This window comes from Mirounga leonina, unplaced genomic scaffold (assembly GCF_011800145.1).
Source record: "Mirounga leonina isolate KUSES-001 unplaced genomic scaffold, KU_Mleo_1.0 Mir_101414, whole genome shotgun sequence".
NCBI classification, from domain to species: Eukaryota; Metazoa; Chordata; class Mammalia; order Carnivora; family Phocidae; genus Mirounga; species Mirounga leonina.
In genome coordinates, this window is record NW_023270121.1 from 1,109,973 (window position 1) to 1,122,756 (window position 12,784).

Genomic DNA, 12,784 nt, shown 5'->3' on the forward strand with positions numbered 1-12,784 from the left:
GAGGGGGGTGGGGGGATGGGTTAGTCCGGTAATGGGTATTAAGGAGGGCACATACTGCATGGAGCACTGGATGTTATATGCAAACAATGAATCATAGAACACTACATCAAAAGCTAATGATGTACTGTATGGTGACTAACATAATAAAAAAAACAAAAACAAAGAAAAACAAGGTCTATTGATAATCTTGTTCAATCACAGGAGGACAAACATGAGGCTGACTGCTAATGTTAGAACTAGGTCTTCCCACAAAGCCTCTTGTAGGTGCTATTCTCATGCTGGATCTGCAGAGGTGCCCCCAGCACCATAAGGTGCTTCAGTTAAAGCTTCTGAAATATTGATTGCAATGGCATGATTGACAGGTTTTTGGGGGGACTATGTCTTTCTTGTACACATAAACTGTTTTGGAACAACTGGAGTTAAAGATGAGCAGGAGTTTGGTTTTGAGAGACAAAGTTTCAGACATCAGCCACAGATGCCTCTGCCCTATTTCACTACATGTTCTTTTCTGAGAAACACATTCAATGGTTGAGTGTTGAGTACTGTGGTTGAAAGAAATGACCTGCTCACCACCATCTACCTTCCTTCTCCCTCCATATGAATCTCACAACAGCAGATGCTGTAGACAGGAAGGTTGTCTGTGTTCCCTTTCACCAGGGAAATTACTTGGTGACCTGGTGAATGGCATGGGCAAGATAGCCCACATTGTCCAAGGTGAAGCCTGCCATAGAGATGTGGCCATCCTTTGTCATGTAGATGGAGAACTCTTTGGTCAGCCTCTCCGCCTATTCAGGTTTAGTCCTGTGAAACAAAACATGCCAATCTGGTCTGTGATGTGCTGTAAGTAGTATGGGGAGCCCTCCTTCTTGAGGTTGGAGACGAGTTGAGTGCACATGCTAATGATGTGGTGGTCCATGCCTTTTACTTCCTGCAACCATTGTATTCACAGGTCAGGGCTGGTCAGGATGGTCAAGGCAATCCAGGCCCCACCGATTGGAGGGTTTAAATACATGGAGCAGATGAAGATCTTCAACTGTGACTCCACCCTTTTGGCTTCATCAGTATCTTTGCAGACCACAGTGAAGGTTCCCACATGCTCACTGTATAAGCCCATGTTCTTGGCATAGGATTGGCAGAGACAAACATTAATGCCTTGTTCAATGAAGATGAAGTGGCATATAGCCCACACATCCTTGTTGTCATCACCACTGGCAAAACCTTGGTAGGCCATGCCAAAGAATGCAAAAAGATTGTTTTTCTTCACCACTGTTGCTACTTCCTTCCATTGCTCAGGGAGGTCCATTCCTGTGGGATTGTGGGCACAGACATGCAGAAGAACATTTTGCTGTAGCACTTTTGAAATATCCTCATAGTGCCTATGAAGTCACAGCTGCATGTCTTGGGGTCTTAGTATCAATAACCATGTAGCTGCATGCCAGTGTCCCTGAAGATGGGTGTATGATTCCCCTAGGATGTGTTGGGCAGAAAGACATCTCAGTTAAACTTAAAAAAATCTTTGCAATAAACTGTCTCCAATCCTCAAGGTCCTGGTTGCAGAAATGGTCTGCATAGTGACATACTGGCTACTTTTCAACACTTCATTGTTCTCACCCAGGGCTAGTTCTGCAGATGCCTTACAAAATTCAGCAAGTCCCACAATGGACAGGTATTCTTTGTCCAAATTTTTTGCAGCAATCTTGGCCTTTGCCTTCCAGCCACTAGGGAGCACATAAGCCTTTCCATTATCATCATGGTAGGCACCAAATTCCAGATTCTTTTTTTTTCCTCTGGTGTCTCTCTTAAAGGCTTCTGTGACTCCCAGGATGGGCTCTGGGGGCCCCATCTCCACATGGCTCCACCAGGAGCTGTCTCTGGTGGGAGTTATGGCAGTGAGGCCTGGGTGGAAAGCAGTGGCTACCCAAGACAGGATTTGGCTGGAGTGCAGGAGGGCCATGGTGGGTGGTGAGAAGGCAGAAGGTAGCTACAGGATGGAGCAGCAGGCACAGACACCTTTTTAAAGATTTTTATAGTAATTTATGTTTGTATATGGCGTGAGATAGGGGTACAAATTAATTCTTTTGTAAGTGGATATCCAGTTGTTCCTTAATCAGTTGTTGAAAACACTATTCTTTATTCTGAATATTTATGGCACTCTGGTTGAAAATAAATTGTCCATAAAGGTGAGGGTGTGTGTGTGTGTGTGTGTGTGTGTATGTGTGTGTCTGTGTACTTTAATTCTATTACATTAATCTGTATGATATCTTTAAGTCATTACCATATTGTATTGATAACTTTAGCTTAGCAGTAAGTTTTGAAATAGGGAATTATGAGTCTTCCAACTATGTTCTTCAAGAACATTTTGTCTATTCTGTGTCCATTGCATTTTCATATGAATTTTAGGATTAACTCATCAATTTCTACAAAGAAACAAGCTGGGATTTTTATATGGATTGCACTGAACCTGTATATTACTTTGGGGTATATTGCCATCTTAACAATATTAAGTCTTCTGATTCAGGAGCATGGGATTCTTTCTACTTATTTAGGCCTCTTAAAATTTACTTCAACAATGTTTTGCAGATTTTGGAGTATACATTTTTTATTTCTTTTGTTAAATTTGATTCCTAAGTATGTTATTTAAATTTTTTATTGAAGTATTGTTGACACACAATGTTACAGTAGTTTCAGGTGTACAACATAGTGATTTGACAAGTCTATACATTATGCTATACTCACCATAAATGTAGCTACCATCTGTCACCATACAATGCTATTATAATACATTGACTATATTTCCTATGCTGTACCTTTTATCCCTGTGACTTATTCATTCCACAACTGGAAGCCTGTACCTCCCACTCCCCTTCACCCATTTTGACCACCTCCCCACCCCCCTCCCTACCATCAATTTGTTCTCTGTATTTATGGTTCTGTTTCCTAAGTATGTTATTTTTAATGTTATTATAAATGGAACTGTTGACTTAATTTCATTTTCTGACTGTTCATTACTGGTGCATAGTAATAAAATGTATTTTTTATATTGATTTTGTATCTGGAAACAATGTTGAATTTGTTTATTAATTCTAATAGTTTTTTGGTAGTTTTCTTAGGATTTTACATACACATGCTCATGTCATCTGAACATTATATTGTTTTAAAATTACATATATCACAATAAAATTAATATATATTTTTCATGAACTTACTTTTTTAGAAGCACAACATCCAAATAGTTATTTTGTACAAATTAACTGCAAGTTCCTATTATTTACCCCTTCACTCCTTCATTCCTCCCAGCTCCCTCCTATACTTTGAGACTCTAAACACTCACTTCTGAGACCACTGGAGGTTTGTCCCAGACTGAATGGAGAAAGCCTGCATCATTTCCCACTGATTCTGGGAGAAGGTTAGGCATGCAGCTTGAGGAGGGTGAGGGCACTGGAATGGAGAAGGTGCTCTGAGTTTCTTTGGTCCTGGCATTCCCTACAATCAGTTCATCATTCACAATGCACAGACTAGAAGAAAGTTGGACCCTTAGACAACTGGAGAAATGGATAACCCCACCCCCAACAACCATCCTGCTCCCATTGCCACTCAGCTACCAAATTCCTCCCATACCCCTACTGTGCCTGACCCCTGGGTTCCTTGGCTGGTACCTCTGGCCCCCCCACAGCACCCACTTTTGAAGAATTGTCTACCAGCTTCACTAGATTTGTAGATTTAATTCTAATGTATTTACCCTTTAGAGAGGCACAAGGAATGGACACTCCAATCCCCATTTTCAGAGTAAGACAGTGAGTCACTGAGGTGTTATAACCTGACCAATGTCACTCAGTTAGCTAGTGAGTGTTGAGGTCAGGAAAAGAATCTGGTATTCTGACTCCAGAGTCCACACTCTTAACCACTAACCTAGACCTCTCCTTAGGTCTACCTGCTGGCTTTCCACTGAGGAAACCTCTAGGCTGTACCACTATATTCCTACACCATTGTCCTCAGGCTGGGATGGGTGTTTGTTCCCATTTTGCGCCCACAACACAGCACTTACCTGGAATTGCTGTCAGAAGTCAAAATGAAGATCAAGGTGAAGGCATGGACAGAACCTTGAGAATATCCTTCCATTTCAATGACAACAAACAGCAATATCCCCTTAGAGTTGTACATATTTTTCACACAAGCAGGATTCCCCTTTCAAGGACTTACTTGATAGTCTTGCAGTACCCTGATGGGAGCCAGACAGGGACAATTTTTCACTGGAAGATAGGAGGGGGCTTCAAGGACTGAGAGGGTAATAATAGGGATAATCAACTCCCAGGGGGTAGGACCCCCAACATGTATCAGATCCTCTGACAAATACATGTTCACTTGATTCATTTTTAAAGCAGCCCAAGATAAGGGTATTACTAGCTTGTTTTGCAAATGAGGAAACTGAAAGGTTAGATAATCGGCCCAAGGTCACAGAGTAAGGAATTGAGATGAGAGCTATAAAATGCCACAGCCTGTGCCTCTAACATGTAAGCTGTGTTGGGTCAAAAAGGCATGGATGTATGTCAGACCAGGATAGTCTGGGGGCAAGGTGGGGATGGGAGAACACAAAGGGAATCAAAAGGAAAGGGAAAGGAAGAGAAGGGAAGGGAAGGGAAGGGAAGGGAAGGGAAGGGAAGGGAAGGGAAGGGAAGGGAAGGAAAGGGAAGGGAAGGGAAAGGAAGGGAAGGGAGCAACTTGGAAAGCTGGAAGAATTGGAAGGTAGCCAAGCCAGGGGAAAGAAATAGTGGGGTATCTGGGGAGAGGACTCTACAGATACGTACCTTCCTTAAAACCCCCATTGACATGAAAACAGAGCATTGTTTCCTGAAAGGGAAGAACAGTTACTAAGGCTCTCAGTATCCTTCTAAACCTCCTACCCACTTACGAATTTCTTGGTCTGCCCAAGGGAGGAAACATGCTCACCATCTGAATGCTCAGGTCTACAACATAGGGGTTAAGGTCATGCTGAGTTTTGGGCAGCATATTGAGGGAGTCAACAATGTCATACTTTGTATGTTTTAGCAGCTGAACATGCAGGTTTGTGGGGGAAAGAGAAGGAAAGGTCAGGCCCTTGGCCCCTATGTATGTTCCCTTCATGCCCCCTTTCCCATGCTGATCTTCTTGCTTTTCACATTTACCAGGGTCCTTGACTCTTAATATCACTGCTATCCTTGAAGTATTCTTCCAAGCTGTTTTTAGGAAAAAAAGAGGAAAAGGAGGTGGTGGCCCAGGCAATTTAGATGTTTCCGGGAGCTGATATGTGTTTGCTGGGGAGACACATGGCCCAGGAACAGAGTCTGAGCTGTGATACTCACGAGGCTGCATCTTCAGGGTTGAAGGGAATGGTCAGGGAGAAGCAGGCCTCATTGTGGTAAGCACTGAGGAGACCCTATCAGTCTCCAGAGTCATAGATCAAGTAATACATGAAGAAGAGCAAAGGCAATAGGCTATCTCTATGGTTTGGGTCCCCACGGGGACTTGAAAGCTCCCCTCAACCCATGAGCAGACCTGTGCTTGGGTGGCCCATTCCAGCCCTCTTCAGCCTCATGGTCCCATGGGTACTTACTGAAGCAGGAACTGAAGGATTAGATTCTTAAGAGTCTCAGATCCATTATAGCTTTTCTGGAATCAAAACACACCTTGAAACTATGTGGTAGACAAAGCCTCCCTTGTAACATCCCAAATCATGCTTGGTTCATCCTCACCTTACATTTTCCAGGAGAAATAGCCTGCCCTGGAAATCATCTGTCCTGGCTGGCCCTGGCACCCAAAGTAGGAATGGAAAACATGCAGGTGTTGGGTTGGGGGCCCATTTGTGTTGGCTGAAACTTTGTCACCTGTGAGAGCTCAGTCTGAGCCAGGCATGGGGAACAAGGCAGCCACAGGGGCAAGAGACCTACCCCAGAAGGACTAGAGGGTCAAGCCCCAGGTCAGCATGGGGCTGAGGGTCTGTGGCCCCCTCTTATGATCACCGCCTTCCCTCCTGATGGCCCCAGCACACCTGTGCCTCTCTCAGTCAGTTCCTAGCCTGAGGGATTATAGTCGTGTCGGGCTACCCAGAGCTTCTCTGAAGGACCAGTCAGGTTGATGTGATGTGTGGAAGGAAGAGAGGGGGAAGTGCCTCTGAGAGGCCTGTCCTCTCTCCTCAAGCACCTCTGCCCTCTGCCTTCCATTCCTGCCTCAGGAAGCCCTCTGCTCACTGGCAGTCACCCACTTCTGGCCCCCTGATTCAGGGAAGCCTGGTTTCTCCCAAGGAGGGCTTAGCTCCTGACATTGGGCCAGAGGAACAGGATCTTGAGGAAGAGCCCCCCCCCCCAGGACCTCAGCCTTCAGCATGGGGCAGGAAAGCTACCGTGGCAGCCTGGAATTAGAAAGGGGACCCAATTTTTTCAAGGAAAGTAGGCTCCTCTTGGGGTGAGGGAATCCCCATCTCAGCAGGGAGTAGGAAGGCCTGTCTCAGCATGAGGTCCTGGCTGGAGGACCCTTGGCAGTTCAGTTCATAGCATCTGGCTCAAAGTGGTCACTTCTAGTCCTGAAGAGGAGGACTCCTGCTTCCTGGAGCATTCTCATGGGAAGGAATGCTAGAGACAGCTGGGTGCAGAGTGGAGAAACAGAGCCCAGACCTGGAGAACAAGTGAGCAGGTCATAGGAAGGAAAAGACCTCTAAGCACAGGTCAGGGACACAGAGAGAGGAGAGAGGGGGCCTATGGTCCTCCTAGAGGTGGCAATTCAAGTTCCCAAGGTACAAATGTCCTCAGGAGGCATGACAGAAGTTACCATAGACTTTACATAGGTGGGCTGGTTTGGGAAGGTGCCACACAGAGGGTTCCTTTTCAGCCACAGCTCTTCAAGCTTCAGCCCTTTCATCTTGCCTAACTCCCAGGCTGACTGCACCTGAAAAATACGGGAAAGAAACCGGAGAAATGTCCTAGGAATAGAGACACTTGGGCCCTCCCTCCTGCTCTGGTATCTTCTTCTGCCTCTTGTCATCACTCTGATGAGCACAACCACCCACTATCAACCCCAACTTTGATCTGGCTCCCTCTTCCCACCTCATTTTTGGAGAGGTTCAGGATCTTGACTGTGGGGGCCATCTCTATAATGTCAGACAGGCCATCCAGCCCATACAGTTTGTTGTTGCACAAGTTCAAGGACAAAAGCTTTTGGGGAAGGAGTTAGAGTGACAGTTACTATCTATGGCCTCAGAGACAAATCTTCCCTCTATCCCATGTGTTCCACCCCCTACCATAATACCAGCAGTGGACATAAGGCCTCACTTCAGGGAAATTCTTTTTGATGATCTGCAGGGTGGCAGCCATGCAGTTTCTTCAATTCAGGATTATATCTATATCATGGTCCATCTTCAAAAAGGTGAGAGGAGGCATCAGAAGGCTGAGAGGGATCCAGGGCCAGCATCAACCTTTCCCTCATTACCATCCCTCAGTCTCCCTTCCAGGCAGACCCCCAGAATTGCTACTATCAGTTGTACTTGGGTCAAAGTAGAGTTTATGGAGGTCAAGAGCTTTTTGGGAGATATCATAGCATTTGCTCATGGTCAGCTGCAGAGAAATATGGTGAGAGCCACTGTGAGTCTGTCATGGTGATAGGAAAATTGGGGACTGGGGAAAGAAGAGGTAGGTCTGGGTGTGGGCACACAATGGGCCTTGAGACTTCATTACCTTTAGCTGCTCCATTTCTTCTGGCTCCAGTTTATTCTGTACAGAGTAAGGTACAGCAGAGGGATTGACATGTATAGATAGCTATAAGAAGGAGAGGTGGGGTAAGCACTAGGAACTCTCATTTTAAGATGACTGGCCACTGACTGGCTTGTCTTCCTGCACTGGAACTAGGTATGGGTAATATCCTCAACACATACCTTTTGATTTTCCTCATCACAAATCTTGTAGTTGATATCCTTCAATGCAGAGGCAGCCCTAGCATCCTGAATAAAGAACTGGGCCTGGTCTTTAAAGTAATGGAAATACAGGGATTGAAAGCAACAGCAATAGTGTCAGAGGCCAGTGGACCCTGCTGAGCTATCTCTCCCTCTTCCCTGTTCCCATTTATCCGGATTCACCACCTGTCTTACATCGACCATGGTGAAGGGGACACTGCAATGGCTCTGTATTGAATTTATTAGCCATGTCTTGTTATACTTTATTCCATAAGGAGTCTAAGGATGAAAAGAAGGGATGGGAGAGAAGGGAGACAACAGTGCAGTAAGACTGTAGAACAGACCCAACCTGGTGTTTTATTCCAACCTTCTACTGAGCTTTAAAAGGCTTCCAAAGTAGGGACTATGGACATGATTTTAATTTTTTCTTTTGCCAGACATGGATTTTCTAATTTTCCATTCTCCCTATTTGAATATTTAACTCACAAACAATCAAATTTAGATATTTAAAATGATTTTCCTTTAATAAGGTAACAGAAAATCCTATGTGTTGAAAACCCTACCTGTTCCTCTGACAAGGAATTTGGAGAGTATAGACCTCCACACTCAGCTTGAGCCAAACTGTGGCATCTGGTGAGGAGTTGCTCCATATCCTTGGCAGTAGTTTCCACCTTTGCCTTTAGTCAACTTCCTCTGACCTTCCTTCAGTCAACCTGTTCCCTTTGAATTGGTTGTGCGAACCTGCCCTTTGTCCTCAACAAAGTTCCTAGCATCTCTATATGAGACCAACACAACTCCCCTTGATCTGCCTCTCCTGCACATTCCCTATTTTTTGTCAGGATACTTACTGTGATCCTGAACCAGCCCCCCTGGGTTTCCATCCTGTGTGTTCTCCATATCCCTCTCTGGAAATGTTCTGTCTTGGTATTCATTATGCCATTTCACACAGCTATTGTTGGGTTGGAAGGTAGAGAGAGTGCTGTGGGGAAGTGGATAGAAGGGAGTGTCCATAGATATATAGAAATGCATAGAAATGCTACAAAACCTTCTATATACTCTCACCTCAATAATGCCAATTCTAGAATTAGGATTGCTCAGTTGTTATTCCAGTTCTATCACTCTTCACTTTCAGTGGGAGAAGAAAAAGACTATGGAGAACAAAAAAGTTGCAGTCCCAAGGGCTGCAGCATGCAAACCAGGCTGCCTGATCACTTACTGTCTTATTTGAGGGTCTTACTGGGAATCCCTCATTGCCATGTTTCCATCAACCTCCTGAAGTTGGGAAGGATGAAGCTCATATCCACATGTTCATAATGAAGCCTCCCTTTGCCAAAATTACCCTGGGGAGAATCCCCGCCTTTATTTTTAAGGAGAGCTACCTTCATTTTTATTTTAAATAAAAAATAAATTTAAAATCAAATTTATTTTAAAATTAAGAAAAAACATACAAGTTTGAAGACACATCAGTGGTCTCATACCATGTACCTCATCTTGGCCTAACATCATGGTAGGGCAAGCAAAGTGTCAACCTGCCTATATAGAACAATCATACAAACCCCAGAAAGCAAACTTCTCTACCTGTCTATATATGGGAGCCTTATTTGACAGATGGCATAATCAGGGAAGAAATCTTGAAGTAGAAGGTAACTATGTAGAACCATTTAGAAAATGGTGCGGCATTTATAAAGAATAGAAGTATGAACATTCATGAGTTATACACTAGGAAGGCATCTGAATCTTGCCTTCTTTCAGGCCTCTCTAATCTAACAACTTCACCACAACCTGGTAGGCAACCTCTCTCTCACCTCCTAAATCCAATAAACTACCAAATTGACTTCATTAACATCAGCAAGCTGTACTTTCTTTTTTAGTATAGTACAAGCTTTAATGTCAGGTGAGACTGATGTAACAGCCTTCTAAACTGTCCCTCTCCTTCTAGCCTTGCTCTCAACAATATTCCGAAATATCTTGAGTGAGCTTTCTTTTGTTCAGCCTGAAATGTCCTTCAGCTAAGGAGACAATTATTTCTAACCTCTGGTCTTTTATAACAAGGATCTGAACAATGAACTGGAATGATAGATGTCAACTACAATTTCCAAGTGTTTAGATACTTTTCTGTTTACTTTCTGTTGTTATATAGATTGATTCCATTATGGTCAGAGAACATACTCTATATTTCAGTTCTTTTACATTTGTTGACGTTTGTTTGATGGCCCAGGAGATGGTCTATCTTAATGAAGTTGCATGGGAACTTGAAAAAATGTATACTCTGCTGTTGTTGGGTAGAGTATTCTGGTATATGTCATGTAGATTCTGCTACTGTATTGATTATATTATTCAGCTCTTCAATATTCTTGATGATTTTCTCTCTAGTAATTCTATTACTTCCTGAAAACAAGGTGTTGAGATCCCAACAATAATTGTGGATATGGTCATTTCTCCTTTCAGCCTCTTTGGTGTTTGCTTCATGTACTTTGAGATTCAGTTGTTTGGATGTGTATACATTAAAGATTATTATGCCTTGCTGGTGAATTTATCCTTCTACCATTATGTAATATCTTCTATGTCTCTAATTTTCTTTGCTCCAAAGTCTCCTTTATCAGATATCATGGCCTCAGGTATGCATATAAACATGTTTGTTTGTTTTAATATTTCACACTATTCACTCCTACAGTTTTTCTTTTTTGGCCCCCACACTTGCCACCACCAACATATCTAGTTCACCATGTGGCAAGATTTGGAAGTTTTTTCTGGAATCTACAGAAATAAGACTGTCTCAATTATCTCTCCCAAAGGTAGGGTCACTAAGGGTATTTTATTTTTACTATATTCAGCTAAAACAATGTACCAGTTGGTAGTAATACTAGTGGTTTTGGGGGAGGGAGGATTAAGGCAATTAGATGGTTAGAAACCAGATTTTCTTTGGGTTTTAACATTTAAGGTCTTCTAGGTTTGTGTGTTGCACATTGTACATTAATTACTCCACATTGTCTCAGAGCATGCTTACAAGTAAAGATCTATTCATTCCTGGTCACTCCATGATGCACTGATTATGAACAGGCCTTGAATTAACTCCTTTGGGAAGTGGTTACTTTCTACTGTGTGACCTGCTGTCAGAAAAATCCTGCTACTCACAACTTTTGATCTTTTCCTTGTATGGCACATGGAAATGAAACTAAATTATTTGAACCAGAAATTCCATATTCTTAGTGTCCAAAACTTGGAGTTAGCCTAAGTGTTCTCTTTCTCTCATACCCCACACCTAACTTATCAAAAAATTCTCTCAGCTTGCCCTCAAAATATGTCCAAAGTCTAGCTACTTCTTGCCCCTTTATTGCTACCAACCTGGTTGTTACCAACATCAATCTTCTGTATTATATTGCCTTCCAACTGGCCCCTCTGTTTTCACCCAGGCTCCCTCACTATCTATTTTTAACTCAGCAGGCAGAGTGATATTTTAAAGTGAGTGATATTTGATATAAGTCAAATCTTGTCAGTCTTTTGCTATAAAAATCCTATAAAAGGATTTGAAGCCCATCAAAATGTTAAAAGGTAAGTTCATCATGATAACAACAACACAAAGAAACCTTATTGTTGACATTTGCAGAAGCCCAGCAAATCAATTTAGTTTTATGAAAATTTATAAAGAGGAAGAATCAAATATTTATTCTTTTTTTTCTACATAAGCTGTACATAAAGATAGCAAATTTATTGAGGATGGAGTTTCTCTTTATAAGTGTATTCTAGCTAATATAAGAAGGCATGATAGAATTTGAGCATCATCATTTTAAAACTCATAATTAAGTAAGGAACCTATACAATGGTGATAAATGGCTGGTAAATATCACACACACACCAATCAGACATAATGTGCTATGTTATAGGCACTGTCTATAAAGAAGTCTTGTCAAAAGCATCAAACCTGAATCTGATCAAGTCTTTTAATTTCTTGTTTCAGCATTGGAATGCAATGAACCAGTTTCTTTAACAAACAAATGTGGGGGAAGGGTATGTGAATATATTTGGTACTGTATATTTGTATGCTATGGGATATATTATGCATTTATGCAAATATATATATCTGTATTTATATATATATATAATATAATCATACAGTAAAAATATCTGTAACCTGCACTTTTTATTTAACAAATTTTTGATGTCATTGCATGTTCAGAAATATTTAATAGATTTTTATCATTTGGCAAATTAATATGTTTTTTCTTTAATGACATTGTAGAAATTAAAGCTAAGATCACTTATTCACCAGGGCAAGAACTGAGGGTTGAATTTCATTGAGCTGGAAGCTCAGGAAAAAATAAATAGGATTAATCTGGAACATATCTTTTTTATATTTTAAAAAGGTGGAAATAATAATTTCTGATTTTCATATAATTTGTACATTAGATTATCATTTCAGTTAGAATCTTAATTGTCACAAACTTTAACCTACTAATACAGTTTCAAATTTTAACAAATCCAAGGTTTTGCTACAATAAGCTATTATGAAAAAGATTATACACACATTCTATATATTTCATAGTTTTCCATGTAATAATTCCCATAAGTTGATTATTTTGGTCAAAATATGAATATTTTCAATTTTAAGAAATTTTTATAAGTGATATATATATATATATATACTTACACCTATTTGCATGCTAATCAAGAGTGAGCTTATTTACTCACCAGTGTTTACTTGCTGATTAAACAATTATCTTTTGAATTTATGTTTGGAATAGCATTGACTCTAATAAATATATATATTCATATAAAACAGGAAGACATAGCAGAGTGGGGATCCAGAATCTATTGTCAGTGGAATAGTTGAAATATGAGAGTGGCTGAAGGCTGGAACTGACCTGA

The 12,784-nt window shown here is 41.6% G+C and overlaps 1 protein-coding gene and 1 pseudogene across 1 annotated transcript; both read right to left on the reverse strand.

Annotated features, from left to right (window-relative positions):
• Positions 1–662: 662 nt before the first annotated feature.
• Positions 663–1,954, reverse strand: LOC118017616 (annotated as a pseudogene).
• Positions 1,955–6,085: 4,131 nt separating this feature from the next.
• Positions 6,086–8,929, reverse strand: LOC118018631 (nuclear RNA export factor 2-like). Its single transcript, XM_035017362.1, is given in 10 exon segments — positions 6,086–6,918; positions 7,077–7,184; positions 7,302–7,385; positions 7,459–7,463; positions 7,514–7,583; positions 7,704–7,784; positions 7,901–8,007; positions 8,116–8,197; positions 8,767–8,793; positions 8,795–8,929. Coding segments are annotated over 10 exon segments (864 nt in total). The 3' UTR covers positions 6,086–6,753.
• Between the last annotated feature and the right edge of the window lie 3,855 nt (positions 8,930–12,784).